The sequence below is a fragment of the Cherax quadricarinatus genome, unplaced genomic scaffold (genome assembly GCF_038502225.1).
Source record: "Cherax quadricarinatus isolate ZL_2023a unplaced genomic scaffold, ASM3850222v1 Contig401, whole genome shotgun sequence".
In the NCBI taxonomy this organism is placed as follows: Eukaryota; Metazoa; Arthropoda; class Malacostraca; order Decapoda; family Parastacidae; genus Cherax; species Cherax quadricarinatus.
In genome coordinates, this window is record NW_027195427.1 from 97,501 (window position 1) to 116,954 (window position 19,454).

General features: G+C 45.7%; 1 protein-coding gene across 1 annotated transcript in view; it reads left to right on the forward strand.

Moving 5' to 3' along the window:
- The window catches only part of LOC128697886 (zinc finger protein 594), a 108,767-nt gene extending 91,425 nt beyond the window's left edge, over positions 1 to 17,342 (forward strand). Inside the window, exon 3 of the mRNA XM_070080401.1 lies at positions 15,382 to 17,342. Coding sequence (XP_069936502.1) covers positions 15,382 to 17,331 — 1,950 coding nt within the window. The 3' untranslated portion in view covers positions 17,332 to 17,342. The remainder of the gene's footprint in view (positions 1 to 15,381) is intronic.
- Positions 17,343 to 19,454: the final 2,112 nt, after the last annotated feature.

Here is a 19,454-nt window from a genome sequence, read left to right on the forward strand (position 1 = left end):
AATGGATTTTATGGTTGTATTCTCGTTTTTTTGGTCTCATTTGATAGAATGGAAGATATGTTACTGAAATAGATATGATTTTAATTGCTTTCACGATAAGAAGTACCTTGAAATAGAGCTCAACCTAGGGGAAATGGTCCTTTGTTTGGCTGTTTCAGAGTAAACAAATAACGTCACTGTCCATTCCATTATGCAGTCGTAAATGGGTTGACATTATTTATACAATTATTGCAATAAGGAATAACAGTAAATCTTATATATATTTTTTTTTTGTCCTCTTCAAGGGGGGCTCCTTGGCATGGTGAAGAGGCTCTTGGTCTGAGGAATTAGACCTGTCGGTCTCCTTCCTCAGACCGAACCTAATTACCCTCCAATCCCCTCTTCCCTATCCCATCCTTCCCTTTCCTCCTCCCCACCTCTCCCTTTTGCTCTTCCTCTTTTTGGCCTTCGGGATTTTTCCCACAGGCGTGCTAGTTCCTAGGTAGGGGAAAGGGTACCGAGGTCCATCCCATTCCGTTGAGGTTCTTGGCGGTGGCGTAGTTTGCCATGGAATCTGGATTGCCTGGGGATGTCCCGATCCGTCTCCAGTATCCCGGAGGGTGGCTTTGGGTGTCTTTCGGGCGATGGGTGTATCTCTGGAAGCCACCTTTCGGATTCCGGGGGTGGTGGTCGAAGGAGATATGCTTTGTGGCGGATATCCGGCCGCCCTCTCTTTTGTCGACCGAGGTAGCTCGGCAGATGTGAGGTTGCTATCCCGGATTGCTGGTTTTCTGGCATGAAGGGTAGGGTATGGCACGGGTTCCATGCTACATCTGCGCTACTTGCGGTGCTGAGGTCCTCTTGAGCATGGAGGGAGATTTCTGGCTCTTTCATTCCTCCTAGGAACTATCCCTCCCCAGTCCCCCCTCTTTTTATTCTCTTTTTTTATTTTCTTCTTTCTTTTTTTTCTTAAAAACAAAAAGAAAGAAGTAACCTAACCATGGAGTCCCAAATCCATGACCCCGCTACCCCCGGGCCCCTTATTGTTACCGCACCCTGTTCTGACCTTGCCTCGTCTTTTGGCCACTCTTTGGACACTCCTAAGGCCCCTGTACATCTTCCTGGTGCTGTTTCATCATCTGCTTCAGGTGTCGGGGTCTCAACTGACTCCTTCGATTTGTCTGACATCCGCTCTCCTTTATCTGGAGAGAGAGAGAATCTGGAGAGAATTCCGGGGGTCAACGCCCCCGCGGCCCGGTCTGTGACCAGGCCTCCTTAGGTCAGTGTCCCAGGATGCGACCCACACCAGTCGACTAACACCCAGGTACCCATTTTACTGATGGGGAACATAGACAACAGGTGGAAAGAAACACGTCCAATGTTTCTACTCTGGCTGGGAATCGAACCCAGGCCCTCGCCATGTGAAGCGAGAGCGTTAACCACCAGGCCTCTCCCTCTACGGTGTGGCAATTTTCAAATTGCCAGCCCGTCCCACGTCGGACCAACTCTGGTCCCACTTCTAAATGCCAACGACAATCTCCTGATGATGTTACTTCGTTACCTTCCCATTCTACTCGGAAAAGACCGACACGTCATGCACTCCCTCTCCACACTCAGTTTCGGACCACACAATGGACTAAATTCTTTAAGACCGACTTCTTCTACTGCCTATCTTTCCGACCATAGTACAGTGGTCCCTCAATAATCGTCCATAATCCGTTCCTGGAAGTGGGACTATTATCGAAATGGACGATTTTTGAATCAATTTTCCCCATAAGAAATAATGTAAATCCAATTAATTCGTTCCAGACACCCAGAAGTATCAACAAAAGTTTTTTTTTTACCTAAAAGATAGATTTACATGCACAAAAGAAGGAACATTCAACATGACAGTTACCTTTATTGAAGGCTGTTGTTGATGAATGGAAGACAGGGAGGAGGAGAGAGGGAAGAGAGGTTATTTGGAAGGGGAATCCCCCTCCATAAGGACTCTAGGGCACTAATAAAATGTATAAATGAACATTGGTAATAGGGGTAGTTGATGATTGGAACGGTCTACCTAGTAGGGTGATAGAAGCTAAAACATTGGGTAGTTTCAAATTTAGGTTGGATAAATACACGAGTGAGAGGGGTTGGATTTCAGTCGGACTTGCACCTGAGCTTATTGCTTGGGTAGCATTTGTTCTATTAGTGGGTTGGATTTGTGAAGGACTGGCCTAATATGGGCCAACAGGCTTATTGCAGTGCTCCTCCTGTCCAGTGTTCTAAAAGCTATGGCTTGGGTAGTTTCAAATTTAGGTTGGATAAATACACGAGTGAAAGGGGTTGGATTTGAGTCGGACTTGCACCTGAGCTTATTGCTTGGGTAACATTTGTTCTATTAGTGGGTTGGATTTGTGAAGGACCGGCCTAGTATGGGCCAGCAGGCCTGTTGCAGTGTTCCTACTTTCTTAAGTTCTTATTTAACATCACACTTACCAGTAGGGTGATTGAGGCTAGGACCTTGGGTAGCTTTAAGAAGAGATTGGACAAATATACGAGTTGGAGGAGCTGAGTTTGATTTGTGTCATTGGGTACGGGAGTAAATTCTTGGGTAGCTTTGGGTGGAGGTCATTTTGATAAGGACCTGCCTTGTATGGGCCAGTAGACCTGCAGTGTTCTTCCATTGTTATGTTCTTATTGGCTATTTGTTTGTGTGAGGGAGGGATGGCAAGTTTATTGTTGGAGAATATGACACTAATATCAACTCTATGGCTTATTTATCTATCACAATTCAACTAATATGACATAATAAACAATATTAATAACATAGAAACATGGAATATACTCTAGAATGAATAAAGTAAGTCATTACGTATGTCACGAGAGGTGTTGTGTTGTGTTGTTGTTGGGTATATAAGGGCCACTGAGTGTAAGCCGTCCATAATGGTGGTGAAGCAGCAGCTGAGTCGGCGGTGGTTTTTGTAGCCCTATATAACTCCAACAGCATTGGAGGAGTTGGTAGAATCACTGAATCACTAAAGAAGGAACCCACTACCACCATCACTACGACCTTCTACCACTATTACAACTGTTAGGTAAGACACATATGCAACAGGTGGTCAGTCCCTCAGTCTGGAGAAGAGCATTGTTCCGTAGAATGAAACAATATTGTTTCATTCTATGGAACAATGCTCTTCTCCAGACTGAGGGACTGACCACCTCAAAACTTTAAGGGTGATGGACTGATTACATCGTCTTCAAGTATCTTCTGCTTCTATCAACTTTTCTGTACTCGACTGAAGAAGCCTACTGTGTAGGCAAAACGTTTCGAAATAAAGATACCTAACTGTTGCATATGTGTCTTATCTAACAACCTGTCGGTATTTATACCATTTTAATGTTCACTATTACAACTGTTACCACCATCACTACTACTTCTACCACCATCACTACTATCTTCTACCACCATCGCTACTACCTTCTACCACCATCACTACTACCTTCTACCACCATCACTACCACCAAAGAAAGCTTTTAGTGCCAGCCCTTTGGTAAAGAATGTGAGAAACACACAATTTATGAAAAAGTTTGTAGAAAAATACAAAGATGGTGGTGGTAGAGTGGAAGCAGTTGTGATAGTGGTTGATGAACATAAGAAAGGAGGATCACTGCAGCAGGCCTGTTGGCCCATGCTCGGCAGGTCCTTTACAATTCATCCCACTAACGAAACATTTTCCCAACCCAGTCCTCAATGCTACCCAAGAAATAAGCTCTGATAACTCTATCCACTCATTTGGGACTTGCAAATGGAATATTATGAAATATTTCGTAGGAGCATGTGAGGGGACCGTCACTCACTGGTAAACAATGGCACACTGGCTGGGAAGGAAAGGCCGAGGCGGCTCAGAGCGTGAGTACGCGTCCGGGACAAAGGACTATTAGGACTATTAGCGAGTTACCGGACCATTTGCTAGCCAATATTTTGTCGAAAAAACAGGACTATTTCCGAAATGGACGACTTTCGGGCCGGACGATTATTGGGGGACCACTGTATTGGCAAAGCACTCCTATGCCACGTTGGTAGAGATATTTCCTTTCATGCTCTTAAGAGTGGAACGCGCATCATCACAGTCCAGAATTCTACCCAAGCTCATGATCTTTCTCTTCTTTCACATATCGATGGGACCTCAGTCTGTCCTCACTTCGTGTTCTCCCTCACAAACCCTGGTATCGACAAGACCTCGTATGACACCTCTCAATCATCCGTCTACTTCTCAGAAGTCCAGAAAACCCCCTTTAACCCCTCCTTCCCTTCATCCACCTTCACATTTTACCTTTCCAGTCTCTGTACTTGGGTCTTCCCCTTTCACTGGCTCTGTTACAAGTGTGGAGGTTCATCCTCCTCCTCATACTGTGCCTTCCTCCCCTGTCCCCTCCCAAATTTCTTCCTCTTCTGCCACCTCCCAGGTTTCTGCCTCTTCTGTCCCCTCCCTCACTTCTCCAGTTCCCTCCACCCTCCATCTCTTGTATCGATCTTTCAGTCTGCTCTTCCTCCTCCGCATTAGACTTCACCTGGTCTGTTCTCCCGGATTTACATGACAGCGATCATTTCCCAATCATTCTTACTTCCCCTTCACATTGACCACCTCTTAGTAACCCATGCTGGCAATTTGATCAGGCAAATTAGAACCTTTACTCACAACTAACTGTTTTCAGTGAGGTTCCTTCTTCGTCCTCCATTGATGAGCTTTTACACCTCTTCTCGTCCTCCGTTTTAACCGCAGCTTCACATTCTATACCCCAAACTTTGGGCAGGCATTTTCAGAAATGTGTGCCTTGGTGGTCTCCTGCTTGTGCTTGTGCAGTACGTTTGAAACGCGCTGCGTGGGGCAGGTACAGGTACAATAGATCCACAGAGAGACTACTTGATTCTAAGCAGAAGCATGCAATTGCTCGCTAAATGCACTTGCTGGCGAGATTATGTCTCCACCATCACCTCTGCTTCCTCTATGAGTGCAGTCTGGAAAAAAGTACGAAAACTGAGTGGTTAATATTCTCCTGACCCGGCTCCTGTTCTGCGGGTTGCCGGTGTTGATATAGCAAACCCACTATATGTTGCCAATGAAATTGGCAATCATCTGGTCCGTATTTCTCAGGGGCTCCATCTATGCCCCTTGTTTCTTTCCTGAAAGTCTGACAGAGAGTTAGCACCCTTGGACTTTTCTTCTCTCAGAGAAGAACAGTATAATGTGCCTTTTACACTTCATGAACTGGAAGCAACACTCTCAGCTTGCCGATCATCGGCAGCTGGGCCCGACGACATTCATATTCGTATGCTACAACATTTACATCAGTCAGCCCTTGCATTCCTATTATGCCTTTTCAACCTTATTTGGTCACAAGGAGTTCTTCCACAGCTGTGGAAATCTGCCATTGTTCTCCCTTTCCGCAAACTGGGTACTACGCGACATGAAGCCTCCCACCATCGTCCCATTGCTCTTACCAGTGCAGTTTGCAAAGTGATCGAACGCATGGTAATTAGACGTTTAGTGTGGTATTTAGAGACACAACAGTCTCTCCACTCATCAATATGGCTTTCATAAGGGATGTTCTACCATAGACCCCTTACTACGCTTGGATACGTATGCTCGTAATGCCTTTGCAAATAACCGCTCAGTTATTGCCATATTTTTTGACCTTGAGAAGGCATATGACACAACTTGGAGGTATAATATTTTGGCCCAAGCCAACTCCTTAGGCCTCCGAGGCAATCTACCATCCTTCCTTAAGAACTTTTTAACTGACAGACATTTCCGTGTTCCGGACTTTATCCAAGCTGAAGGTGTCCCACAGGGATGTGTTCTGAGCACAACACTTTTTCTCCTTGCTATAAATGATTTGGCCTATAGTCTTCCATCAAATATTTGGTCATCAGTCTATGTTGATGACTTCGCTATTGCCTGTGCAGGCGCTGACTGTCACCTCATTACAGTTTCTCTCCAGCATGCGGTCAACCATGTTTCCAATTGGGCCACCACACATGGGTTTAAATTTTCCAGTACCAAAACGCACCAAATTACTTTCACTAGACGCTCTGTCATCTCCGATCATCCTTTGTACCTCTGTGGCTCCCGTATCCCTGAACGTGATACAGTTAGGTTTCTGGGCCTCCTCTTTGACCGTAGGTTATCCTGGAAACCTCACATTACCTCTCTGAAGGCAACTTGTCACAGCTGGCTGAACCTTCTTAAAACCCTTGCTCATCTTTCATGGGGAGCTGATCGTTGAACTCTCTTTCACCTTCATTCCACCCTCATTTTATCAAAACTTGATTATGGTGACCAGATCTATTCTGTGGCCTCTCCTACTACTCTCGCTAGCCTTAACCCCATTCATCACCAGGGATTGCGTTTATGTCTTTGTGCTTTTCGCTCTTCCCCTGTTGAGAGCCTCTATGCAGAAGTGAACGTTCCATCCTTACTCGATCGCCGTGATGCCCATTGCCTTCGCTACTATGTACACTCTCATGATCTCCGCAATCCTTCCATTTATAGAATTGTCACTGATATTAGTAGACATTGTTTGTTCGCCGCCCCTGTTTACTCCATCCCTTCTCTCTTTGCCTACATTCGCTCTTGTCTTCTCTTCAATTACCACCTTTCTATGTTCATGTAGCATTTCACTTTTCCCTACCCCCCTGGGAAGTTCCAACTGGTCGAATCTGTTCTTTCTCTCTCCCTTGCTCGAAAGCCCAACTGTCTATGGTCGCTTTCCACTCTCATTCTCATGCCATTGCAGTGTACACAGATGGCTCTAAGTCTTCTGATGGCGTAGGATTCACAGCAGTGTTTCCGGACAGCGTCATACAAGGGCTTTTAATTTCTTGGGCTAGTATTTTTACTGCTGAATTGTATGCCATTCTTGCAGCACTTATCTGCATTGCATCTATGCCTGTGTCATCATTTGTTGTTGTCTCAGACTCCCTTAGTGCTTTACAGGCTATACAGAAATTTGATACACCTCACCCCTTAGTCCTCCGTATCCAACTTTGGCTACGCCGCATCTTTACCAAGCATAAAGATATTGTTTTTTGTTGGGTCCCTGATCATGTTGACGTACAGGGCAATGAACAGGCAGACTCTGCTGCGCGGTCAGCAGTACATGACCTACCAGTTTCATATAGAGGTATTCCATTTACAGACTATTTTGCTGCAATAGCTACCCACCTTCACACCCGTTGGCAACAACGTTGGTCTACTATGCTCGGCAACAAACTTCAATCTATTAAACCGAGTATAGGTTACTGGCCATCTTCTTGTCTCCAGTGTCGAGGTTGGGAGACTACTCTCTCCCGTCTTCGCATTGGCCATACTCGTCTTACTCATGGATATCTCATGGAAAGGCGCCCTGCTCCTCTCTGTGAGAATTGTCAGGCTTCATTATCAGTCAGCCACATTCTGTTAGACTGCCCACTTTATCAACGAGCACGCAAAATTTACCACCATCGTCGTCTTCGCTTCGCTGCTCTCTCTTTACCTTCCCTTCTTGCTGATGGACCCACCTTTCATCCGGACTCTCTCACTGACTTTTTGACAACAACTGACTTACTTCGCAAACTCTGCTACCTTCAGCCCTTTCTACCTCAATCTCTTGCTACCCTCTACCCCCGCACTATCCCCTTCCCCGCTGTTTTCTGTAGCCTACTGATCATCCCTCCCCCCTTCTGCCGCCCAGTACCCTTGCTTCCTTCCCTACCCTGCACTGCTTTATAGCCCTTGTGGCTTAGTGCTTCTTTTTAATTATAATAATAATAGGAAGTATTTCTTCAGTCATAGAGTAGTCAGGAAGTGGAATAGCCTAGCAAGTGAGGTAGTGGAGGCAGGAACCATACATAGTTTATTCTTTAAGATGAGGTATAATAAAGCTCATGGAGCAGGGAGAGAGAGGACCTAGTAGCAGTGAAGAGGCCAGGCCAGAAGCTGAGTCTCGACCCTTGCAACCACAATTAGGTGAGTATATAATACTAGACACAAAAATCTCTATGACATACCATGTGTCCAGGTTACTGTCTGTATAATCTCAATGTTCATAAAAGAACCCAAAGTCTGGAACTCCCAGCCATAAGTCTCCAGAGTCACTTTTCTCTGCCAGCATCTTCAGAAGTCCTGTAAAAAAGAAAACTCTCCCTAACATACCCTAACAACAGCTAAATATAATAAATTTATACATATTCTCATTGCCACAAACATGGAAAATGGTTTATTCATATTTTCATTATCTGTAATCCTCACAACTATTAAATATATTGAATAGGTTCAAAATATATTAAAATGCTAGAATCCTCATTACCTGTAATCATAAGCCAACCTGTAATCCTTAAAACAATTAAACTCAGTAAAAGTAAGCCTTACACTGGAATGTGATGTCATCATGGTGGTTCAATAAATTTATAGATGGAGTTGTAAGAGAAGTAAATGTGAAGGTCTTGGCAAGAGGTGTTTACCTGGAGTTTACCTGGAGAGAGTTCCGGAGGTCAACGCCCCCACGGCCCGGTCTGTGACCAGGCCTCCTGGTGGATCATAGCCTGATCAACCAGGCTGTTACTATTGGCTGCACGCAAACCAACGTACGAGCCACAGCCCGGCTGGTCAGGAACTGACTTTAGGTGCTTGTCCAGTGCCAGCTTGAAGACTGCCAGGGGTCTGTTGGTAATCCCCCTTATGTATGCTGGGAGGCAGTTGAACAGTCTTGGGCCCCTGACACTTATTGTATGGTCTCTTAACGTGCTAGTGGCACCCCTGCTTTTCATTGGGGGGATGTTGCATCGTCTGCCAAGTCTTTTGCTTTCGTAGTGAGTGATTTTCGTGTGCAAGTTCGGTACTAGTCCCTCTAGAATTTTCCAGGTGTATATAATCATGTATCTCTCCCGCCTGCGTTCCAGGGAATACAGGTTCAGGAACCTCAAGCGCTCCCAGTAATTGAGGTGTTTTATCTCCGTTATGCATGCCGTGAAGGTTCTCTGTACATTTTCTAGGTCAGCAATTTCACCTGCCTTGAAAGGTGCTCTTAGTGTGCAGCAATATTCCAGCCTAGATAGAACAAGTGACCTGAAGAGTGTCATCATGGGCTTGGCATCCCTAGTTTTGAAGGTTCTCATTATCCATCCTGTCATTTTTCTAGCAGATGCGACTGATACAATGTTATGGTCCTTGAAGGTGAGATCCTCCGACATGATCACTCCCAGGCCTTTGACGTTGGTGTTTCGCTCTATTTTGTGGCCAGAATTTGTTTTGTACTCTGATGACGATTTAATTTCTTTGTGTTTGCCATATCTGAGTAATTGAAATTTCTCATCTTAAACTTCATATTGTTTTCTGCAGCCCACTGAAAGATTTGGTTGATGTCCGCCTGGGGCCTTGCAGTGTCTGCAATGGAAGACACTGTCATGCAGATTCAGGTGTCATCTGCAAAGGAAGAGACGGTGCTATGGCTGACATCCTTGTCTATGTCAGATATGAGGATGAGGAACAAGATGGGAGCAAGTACTGTGCCTTGTGGAACAGAGCTTTTCACCGTAGCTGCCTCGGACTTTACTCTGTTGACTACTACTCTCTGTATTCTGTTAGTGAGGAAATTATAGATCCATCGACCGACTTTTCCCGTTATTCCTTTAGCACGCATTTTGTGCGCTATTACGCCATGGTCTCGCTTGTTGAAGGCTTTTGCAAAGTCTGTATATATTACATCTGCATTCTTTTTGTCTTCTAGTGCATCTAGGACCTTGTCGTAGTGATCCAATAGTTGAGACAGACCTGTTCTAAGCCCATGTTGCCCTGGGTTGTGTAATTTATGGGTTTCTAGATGGGTGGTGATCTTGCTTCTTAGGACCCTTTCAAAGATTTTTATGATATGGGATGTTAGTGCTATTGGTCTGTAGTTCTTTGCTGTTGCTTTACTTTCCCCTTTGTGGAGTGGGGCTATGTCTGTTGTTTTTAGTAACTGTGGGACGACCCCCATGTCCAAAGATAAAGAATCTAACACAAAGTGGGAGTTGTCACAGTTGATCTTTGATGATGACACTGTGCTGTTTTGTGATTCTGAAGAGAAGTTGCAGAGCTTGGTGGATGAGTTTGGTAGGTTATGTAAAAGAAGAAAATTAAAAGTGAATCTGGAAAGAGTAAGGTGATGAGGATAAAAAAATTAGGTAATGAAAGATTAGATATCAGATTGGTGGGAGAGCATATGGAGGAGGTGAATGTTTTCAGATATTTGGGAGTGGATGTGTTAGCATATGGTTCTATGAAAGATGAGGTGAATCATAGAATTGATGAGGGAAAAAAGGTGAGTTGTGCACTGAGTTTGTGGAGACAAAGAACTTTATCCATGGAAACAAAGAGGGGAATGTATGAGAGTATAGTTATACCAATGCTCTTATATGGATGTGAAGCATGGGTGGTGAATGTTGCAACAAGGAGAAGGCTGTAGGAAATGGAGATGTCATGTCTGAGGGCAATGTGTGGTGTGAATATAATGCAGAGAATCCCTAGTTTGGTGATTAGGAGGGCTGAAGAGGGGTTATTGAGATGGCTCAGACATGTAGAGAGGATGGAATGAAATAGAATAGCTTTGAGATTGTATAAATCTGTAGTGGAGGGAAGGCAGGGTAGGGGTCAGCCTAGGAAAGGTTGTAGGGTGGTGGGGTAAAGAAGGTTTTGTGTCTGAGGAGCATAGACTTATAACAGGCTTGCATGAGCATGTTAGATAGTAGTAAATGGAGACAAATGGCTTTTAGGACTTGATGTGCTGTTGGGGTGCAAGCAAGGTAACATTTATGAAGGGATTCAGGGTAACTGGCAGGCCAGATTTGAGTCCTGGAGATGGGAAGTACAGTGCCTGCACTTTGAAGGAGAGGTGTTAATGTTGCAGTTTCATAACTGTAGTGTAAGCATGCCTCTGGCAAGACAGTGATGGAGTGAATAATGAAAGTTTTTTTTTTCAAGCCACCCTGCCTTGGTGGTAAACAACCAGTGTGTTAATAAACAAAAATGAAAAAAGTTTACATTTTAAAATTATTGATGCTAATATTTGATTGCTTTTAATGTTTAAGTGTTTATTTACTAGTTTATATTAGATGTGTTTCATGGTGTTTTAACACTTCAACCTCTTTAAAGGGGGCTCCTTGTTGCGGTGAAAAGGCTATTGGTTTGAGGAATTGGACCATTTGGTGTTCTTTCTCTGTCCAAACCTAATTACCCCACAATCCTCCCTTCCCTATCCTATCTTCCCCATCCCTCATTTTTTCCCCTTTCCTACCCCTTCCCAACCCTCCCCTTTCCCTGCCCCATTTGTAGTCTCTGGGGTCCTCCCCTCAGGCATTACAGTTTCTAGGTAGGGGAAGTGTGCTGGGGTTCATCCCACTCCGTGCTATCCCTCGGGGGTGGTGTGGTTTGCCATGGAATCTGAATTGTCTGAAGGTGTCCTGCTCCCTTCCCAAATTTCTGAGAAGTGGGCGGGGTGCCCGTCAGATAATGGGTGTATCTCCAGAAGCTGCCTGTCGGTTCTGGGAGGTGGCAGCCGAAGGAAGTATGCTTTGTGGCAAATTTCCAACTGCCCTTTCTTTTGTTTGCCGAGGTGGCTCGGTAGATGTGAGGGTGCTATCCCAGAGCGCTGGTTAACTGGCACAGGTTTGACGCTGCATCTTCACCACCAGTGGGCTCGAGGCCCACTCGAATGAGGGAATGAACTTCTGACCCTTCCATACCTCCTAGTGACTGTCCCTCCACTGTCTCTCTTTCTTTCCTTCTTTTTTTCTTAAAAATAACAAGAAAGGAGATAACATGGAAAAAGCACCTTTATTATGGAGTCTTCATTCAGTGAAGCCTTTTCTCCCCCCAGGCTTCTTTCTAATCCCACACCCTGTTCTGACCTGGTTTCATTATTGGATAATTCTCAAGACTTTTCTCATACCCCTGTACCTTCTGCCTGTGAAGCTCTGTCGCCTGCTCCAGGTGCTGCAGCATCACTCATTTTTGTTCATGCCACTACTTCTAGCATGCCTTTCACAATGCATCTGGCTTCCCCAGATGCAGAACTGACTGCCCACGGTACTACTCCTAAATGTCGAAGGCAGCCTACTGACGACAGTTTGTCGATGATCACTCAAAAATGACCTACGCGATACTCACTACCTTTCTGTACTGGGCTAACGAGTATGCAATGGACAAAATTCTTTTCTTTACAAACAATGTCTCAAACTGATTATCTTTCTGATCACAGAATTGGTAAAACTCTTTTACGGCAAGTTGGCCAAAATATATCCTTCCACGCTCTTCGAAGTGGTGCACATGTCGTAAGAGTACAGAATTTAGAGCAAGCTCATGCTCTCTCCCACGTCCCTTCCATAGATAACACACTAGTCATCATTTGTAAGCATGATACTCTTAATTCTTGCAGTGGTACTGTGGTCTTACCGTGTACCATTGTACAGAGTGATTTTTTTGTCTTGTGGCAATGATATTTTAGAATAATTAGCTCTTCATAACCTCCCTATCCTCAAGGTTGATACGTACATCCTGCCTGCTCGTGGGCAGTGGTGCTTTCCTAGTAACATCGCTCGTTTAACCTTCGACTGCTGTGAACTTCCGTCCTCTCTATATGGAGAGCCATTGCCTAGAGATCTGTCAAGTAGTTCCCACTCCTCAACAGTGTCATAATTGCTGGTGTTTTGGGCGCCCCACTAAACACTGCAAATCTGCGGCAGAATGCCTGGTTTGTGGTGCAGCAGATCATTCCAGTACATCTTGTAGTCTTCCCTTCCCCCCCTCTTGTCTCAATCGCAAGGAACCTCATCCTTCCTTTTCACACCATTGCCAGGTCTATTGTAATGATGAGAGATCTGTTATCTTAAGGAGCGGAAGGGCCTTACGTACACTATGGCTGTCTCTCAGCTCCACCTTCAAGGAAAATTTCCCTGTGTCCCGTACACTTGAGTAGCCTGAAGATCTCACCCTCGATGGTCATCTCCAGCCTCCCAATCCCTCTGCATCTGTGCCTTCCGGGGTCACCCCAGTTTCTAATTCTTTCACAGTCTTTTCCTGACACTCCTACCTCCTCACCACTTCCTACTTCTACTCTTCATCTCTTGCTGGCTTCTCAGTCTATGAGGCCTCACAGACCTATACTTTCTTTGTGTCCATCACCTGTACAGAATCTATATTCTACCTCAGAGCCTAGTTTTCTCCCCCTTTCCAGCTCTCACATGAAGGTGGAGGTTCACCTCCCCCTCGTGTAGTCCCCTCTTCCCCTGTTCCACCCCCCATCTTCCCCCATAGTTACCCTCCAACTTCCTTCCTCTCCTGTTACACTGCAGGACCCTTCTACCCCAGCCAACGCATCTCTCCAGGTTCACACTTCCCACCCCCATCAGACCTTTTTGGTTGCCTCCATAGTTACTCCGACCTTTACTTGCAGTATCTCTCCTGTCTCTGACATCACGGCATCGTCGGGTTCCTTAACAACTGAGATGTTAGACGCTATCTACAGCTATATTGTGGAGATGACACCCCAGATGGACACCAACGCACCTCCTTCTACCTCTTCTTTCACGACCCTCGCAACAATCTATTCCTCTGCAAGATTCTAATTTTTCCTTGCTTACACCCATACCATTGCCCAATACAGTGGACCCTCAACCAGCGATATTAATCCATTCCTGAGAGCTCATCGTTAGTCAAAATTATCGTTAGTCAAGTTAATTTTCCCCATAAGAAATAATGGAAATCAAATTAATCCGTGCAAGACACCCAAAAGTATTGAAAAAAAAAAATTTACCACATGAAATATTAATTTTAATACACACAAACTGAAGATTACATGCAGTTACATGACACTTACCTTTATTGAAGATCTGGTGATGATTGATGGGATGGGAGGAGGGGAGAGGTGTTAGTGTTTAGAAGGGGAATCCCATTCCATTAGCACTTGAGGCAGCAAGTCTTTTTCTGGGGTTACTTCCCTTGTTCTTTTAATGCCACTAGGACCAGCTTCAGAGTCACTGGACTTCTGTCACACAACATATCTGTCCATAGATACCTGTACCTCTCGTTCCTTTATGACTTTCCTAAAGTGGTTCACAACATTGTCAGTGTAATAGTCACCAGCATGGCTTGCAGTAGCTGTGTCAGGGTGATTTTCACTTCGAGGACAGCGCGAAACAAGCTTTTATGCCACAAGACGGGCAGAAAGCAGCAACTTCACTCTGGCTGTACCCTTCTCCAGAACATCACTCCATCTGAGATCATACATACCCAGGATGACTCGAGTATGGAACACATTCGTTCAGCATAATGATGTCAACGAGATAACGTCAGTTGATCAAATGAAAATGCTGGCCCACAGATGGCTCCAACTTCATCCTGTTCCCTACTTGTATGTCTCATAACAATAAAAATGCTTTCAAATGAGCTGATGTAGGTAACAGCTCTTAGCTTGTCAATAAAGTTAGGAATCCTTAACCTGTAAATAGCTTGTCAATAAAGCTAGGGATCCTTAACCTTGTCAAACCATGTGTAAAAAAAAAAAAAAAAAAAAAAAAAAAAAAAAAAAAAAAAAAAAAAAAAAAAAAAGGTTTGCACTTCAAGCCACTTTGCACACATTTCCTTTATCTTAGAAGTAGGTCCTCCACCACCAACTCTTCCACATCCTCCTCTTCAAGGGGGGCTCCTTGGCGTGGTGAAGAGGCTCTTGGTCTGAGGAATTAGACCTATCGGTCTTCTTCCTCAGACCGAACCTAATTACCCCCCAATCTCCCCTCCCCTATCCCATCCTCCCCATCCTCCCCTTTTTCCTTTCCTCCTCCTCCTCCCCACTCCTCCCTTTTGCCCTTCCTCTTTTTGTCCTTTGGGATTTCTCCCACAGGCGCGCTAGTTCCTAGGTAGGAGAAAGGACACCGGGGTCCATCCCATTCCGTTGAGGTTTCTTGGCGGTGGCGTAGTTTGCCGTGGAATCTGGATTGCCTAGGGATGTCCCGATCCCTCTCCGGTATCCCGGAGTAGCTTTGGGTGTCTTTTGGGCGACGGGTGTAGCTCTGGAAGCCACCTTTCGGATTCCGGGGGTGGTGGCTGAAGGAGGTATGCTTTGTGGCGGATATCCGGCCGCCCTCTCTTTTGTCCACCGAGGTAGCTCGGCAGATGTGAGGTTGCTATCCCAGATTGCTGGTTTACTGGCATGAAGGGTAGGGTATGGCACGGGTTCCATGCTGCATCTGCGCTACTAGCGGTGTCGAGTCCTCTTGGGCGCGGAGGGAGATTTCTGGCCCTTTCATCCCTCCTAGGAACTATCCCTCCCCGGTCCCCCCTTTTTTTTTCTTTTTTTTATTTTTATTTTCTTTTCTTCTTTCTTTTTTTTTCTTAAAAACAAAAAGAAAGAAGTAACCTAACCATGGCAGCCCTAGTCCATGAACCTGGTCCCCCCGGGCCCCTTCTTGATACCGCACCCCGTTCTGACCCCGCCTCGTCTTTGGACCACTCTTCAGACATTCCTCATGCCTCTGTACCTATTGCCGGTGCTGTTTCCTCACCCGCTTCAGGTACTGAGGCCTCGACTGACTCCTTCGATTTATCAGACCTTCGCTCTCCTCTGACTATGCTTCCGGCCTCTCCCTCTACGGTGCGGCAATTTTCAAATCGCCGACCCGTTCCACGTCGGACCAACTCTGGTCCCACGCCTAAACGTCAACGACAATTACCTGCTGATGATACTTCTCCACCTTCACCTTCTCGTTCTTCTCAGAAACGATCGACACGTCCTTCACTACCTTTCCACGCTCAGTTTCAGACTGAACAGTGGACTAAATTCTTCACTTTACGACCAACTTCCTCTACTGCCTATCTTTCTGACCATAGTATTGGCAAGGCACTCCTACGCCATGTTGGTAAAGATATTTCTTTTCATGCTCTTAAGAGCGGTACGCGCATCATTACCGTACAGAATGCTACCCAGGCTCGTGAGCTCTCTCGTCTTTCCCATATAGATACTGTTCCTGTCACCCTTGAAAAACATCATTCCCTCAATTCTTGTAGTGGTACCGTTATTCTGCCCCATACCATAGTTCAACAAAATTTCCAGACATGTGGCACCGACATTCTAGAACAGCTGGAACTCCAAGATCTCCCAATCCTCAAGGTAGACACTTACGTTCTTCCTGCCCGTGGGCGGAGACGATACCCTAGCAATGTGGCTCGTTTAACTTTTGACAGCCGAGAACTCCCATCCTCCGTTTATATAGCAGGACATCGGTTACAAGTTCGAAAGGTGATCCCTACACCACAACAGTGTAGAAATTGCTGGCGATTTGGCCATCCAGCGAAATATTGCAGATCTATCGCCGAATGCCCAGTCTGTGGTGCCGATGACCATTCTAATACGTCTTGCAATCGATCTCCCTCTTGCCTTAACTGTCATGAGGCTCACCCTTCGTACTCTCGCCGTTGTCAGGTCTATTTAAACGAGCGGGAAATCCGTTACCTCAAAGAGACAGAAGGTCTCCCTTATGCCATGGCAGTTTCTCATCTCCGCCTCCAAGGGAGACTCCCACGTGTTTCTTATTCCCGTGTTTCAAAACGTCCCCCCACTTCTGGTATCCCATCTTCTACACCCACCTCTGTGGTTACCTCTCCCATAATCACTCCTGTATCTAATCCTTTTGCTGTCCTCGGCTCAGACGTCCCTACTTCAACGCCTCAGTCTAATCTCGCTTCTTCGAGTTCTCTCTTACAAGCCTCAGCATCGACGAGACCTCGTACGACACCTCTTCCCAATCGTCCCTCTACTTCTCAAAAGTCAAAAAAAGGTCCGGTAACACCTCCTACCCATCTTCCACCTCCTCATTTTACCCTCCCTGTCTCTGTCCCTAGTTCTTCCCCTCTCACTGGCTCAGTTACAAGTGCAGAGGTTCACCCTCCTCCTCGTAATGTACCTTCCTCCCCTGTTCCCTCCCAAGTTTCTTCCTCTTCTGCCACCTCCCAGGTTCCTGTCTCTTCTGTCCCCTGCCACGCTTCTCCAGTTCCCTCCACCCTTTCGCCCCCCCCTACCTTGGTACAGTCCAATACAGTTCCAATCTTTACTCATCCTCCCCCTACCATTCCCAATATTGTCTCCCATACGACATCTTTGAATTCCGAAACACTTGAAGCAATCTCTGAATATATTGCAGAGACCAAACCATCAATGGACACTGATCCACCTTCCGCTCTTTCTCTCTCCTCTGCTCCATCTGCGCAACTCCTTTCTTCACAGCGCACCGTTCCTTCGCTGCTTGAACATTTTCCACTGCCTCCGCATGTGGACTTTTCTAACCCTTCTAGTCCGTAGGAACCCTTACCTGCGGATTTCAAGTATCTTTATCATTGCCAATCATGGCCTTTTTACAGTGGAATATACGCGGCCTCAGGGGTAATCGGGGTGAGCTTCAGATGTTACTCTCCCAGTTTGCCCCTGTTGGTGTTTGCTTACAGGAACCAAAATTACACTCTGCTGTTATTTCTCACATCTCAGGCTATAATTTATTGTATTCTTCAGATCCTTTTCCTGATGGGACCTTTAATGAAAGTGCCCTTCTTCTCCGCACTGATATTCCGTACCATCAGCTATTTATTCATACTTCGCTGCATTACACAGCAGCCCGTATCCACTTACATAGGTGGTATACGCTCTGTTCTTTATATCTCTCTCCTTCTCGGGCATTATCTATTCCGGATTTTGCCTTCCTTGTTTCGTCATTACCGCCACCGATTCTGTTACTTGGTGATTTTAATGCCCACCATTTCCTCTGGGGAGGGTCTCACTGTGATTCCCGTGGAATTCAGTTAGAGGCTTTTCTTGCCACCCACCCCCTCCATGTTTTAAATACAGGTACTCACACCCATTTTGATCCTCGGACTCATACTCTCTCTTGCATAGATCTCTCAGTTTGCTCTTCCTCCGCCGCATTAGACTTTACTTGGTCTGTTCTCCCGGACTTACATGACAGTGATCATTTCCCAATCATTCTTACTTCCCCTTCATATTCGCCACCTCTTCGCACCCCACGCTGGCAATTTAATCGGGCAAATTGGAACCTTTACTCACACCTGACTGTTTTTAAAGAGGTTCCTTCTTCGTCCTCCATCGATGAGCTTTTACACCTCTTCTCGTCCTCCGTTTTCACCGCAGCTTCTCATTCTATACCCCAAACTTCGGGCAGGCATTCTCAGAAATGCGTGCCTTGGTGGTCTCCTGCTTGTGCTCGTGCAGTACGTTTGAAACGCGCTGCATGGGGCAGGTACCGGTACAATAGAACCACAGAGCGACTCCTTGATTTTAAACAGAAGCGTGCGATCGCTCGCCGTGTCATCCGTGACGCTAAACGCACTTGCTGGCGAGATTATGTCTCCACCATCACCTCTGCTTCCTCTATGAGTGCAGTCTGGAAAAAAGTACGAAAACTGAGTGGTAAATATTCTCCTGACCCGGCTCCTGTTCTGCGGGTTGCCGGTGTTGATATAGCAAACCCACTAGATGTTGCCAATGAAATTGGCAATCATCTGGTCCGTATTTCTCAGGGACTCCATCTATGCCCCTCATTTCTTTCCTCAAAGTCTGCCAGAGAGTTAGCACCTTTGGACTTTTCTTCTCTCAGAGAAGAACAGTATAATGTGCCTTTTACACTTCAAGAACTGGAGGCAACACTCTCAGCTTGTCGATCATCGGCAGCTGGGCCCGACGACATTCATATTCGTATGCTACAACATTTACATCAGTCAGCCCTTGCAGTCCTATTACGCCTTTACAATCTTATTTGGTCACAAGGAGTTCTTCCACAGCTGTGGAAATCCGCCATTGTTCTCCCTTTCCGCAAACCAGGCACTACGGGACATGAAACCTCCCACTATCGTCCCATTGCTCTTACCAGTGCAGTTTGCAAAGTAATGGAACGTCTAGTAAATAGACGTTTAGTGTGGTATTTAGAGACACACAACAGTCTCTCCACTCGTCAATATGGCTTTCGTAAGGGACGTTCTACCATAGACCCCTTACTGCGCTTGGATACGTATGTTCGTAATGCCTTTGCGAATAACCACTCAGTTATTGCCATATTTTTTGACCTTGAGAAGGCATATGACACAACTTGGAGGTATAATATTTTAGCCCAAGCCCACTCCTTAGGCCTTCGAGGCAATCTACCATCCTTCCTTAAGAACTTTTTAACTGACAGGCATTTCCGTGTTCGGGTTAATAATGTGCTCTCCCCGGACTTTGTCCAAGCTGAAGGTGTCCCCCAGGGATGTGTTCTGAGCACAACACTTTTTCTCCTTGCTATTAATGATTTGGCCTCTAGTCTTCCATCAAATATTTGGTCATCACTCTATGTTGATGACTTCGCTATTGCCTGTGCAGGCGCTGACTGTCACCTCCTTACAGATTCTCTCCAGCATGCAGTCGACCGTGTTTCCAAT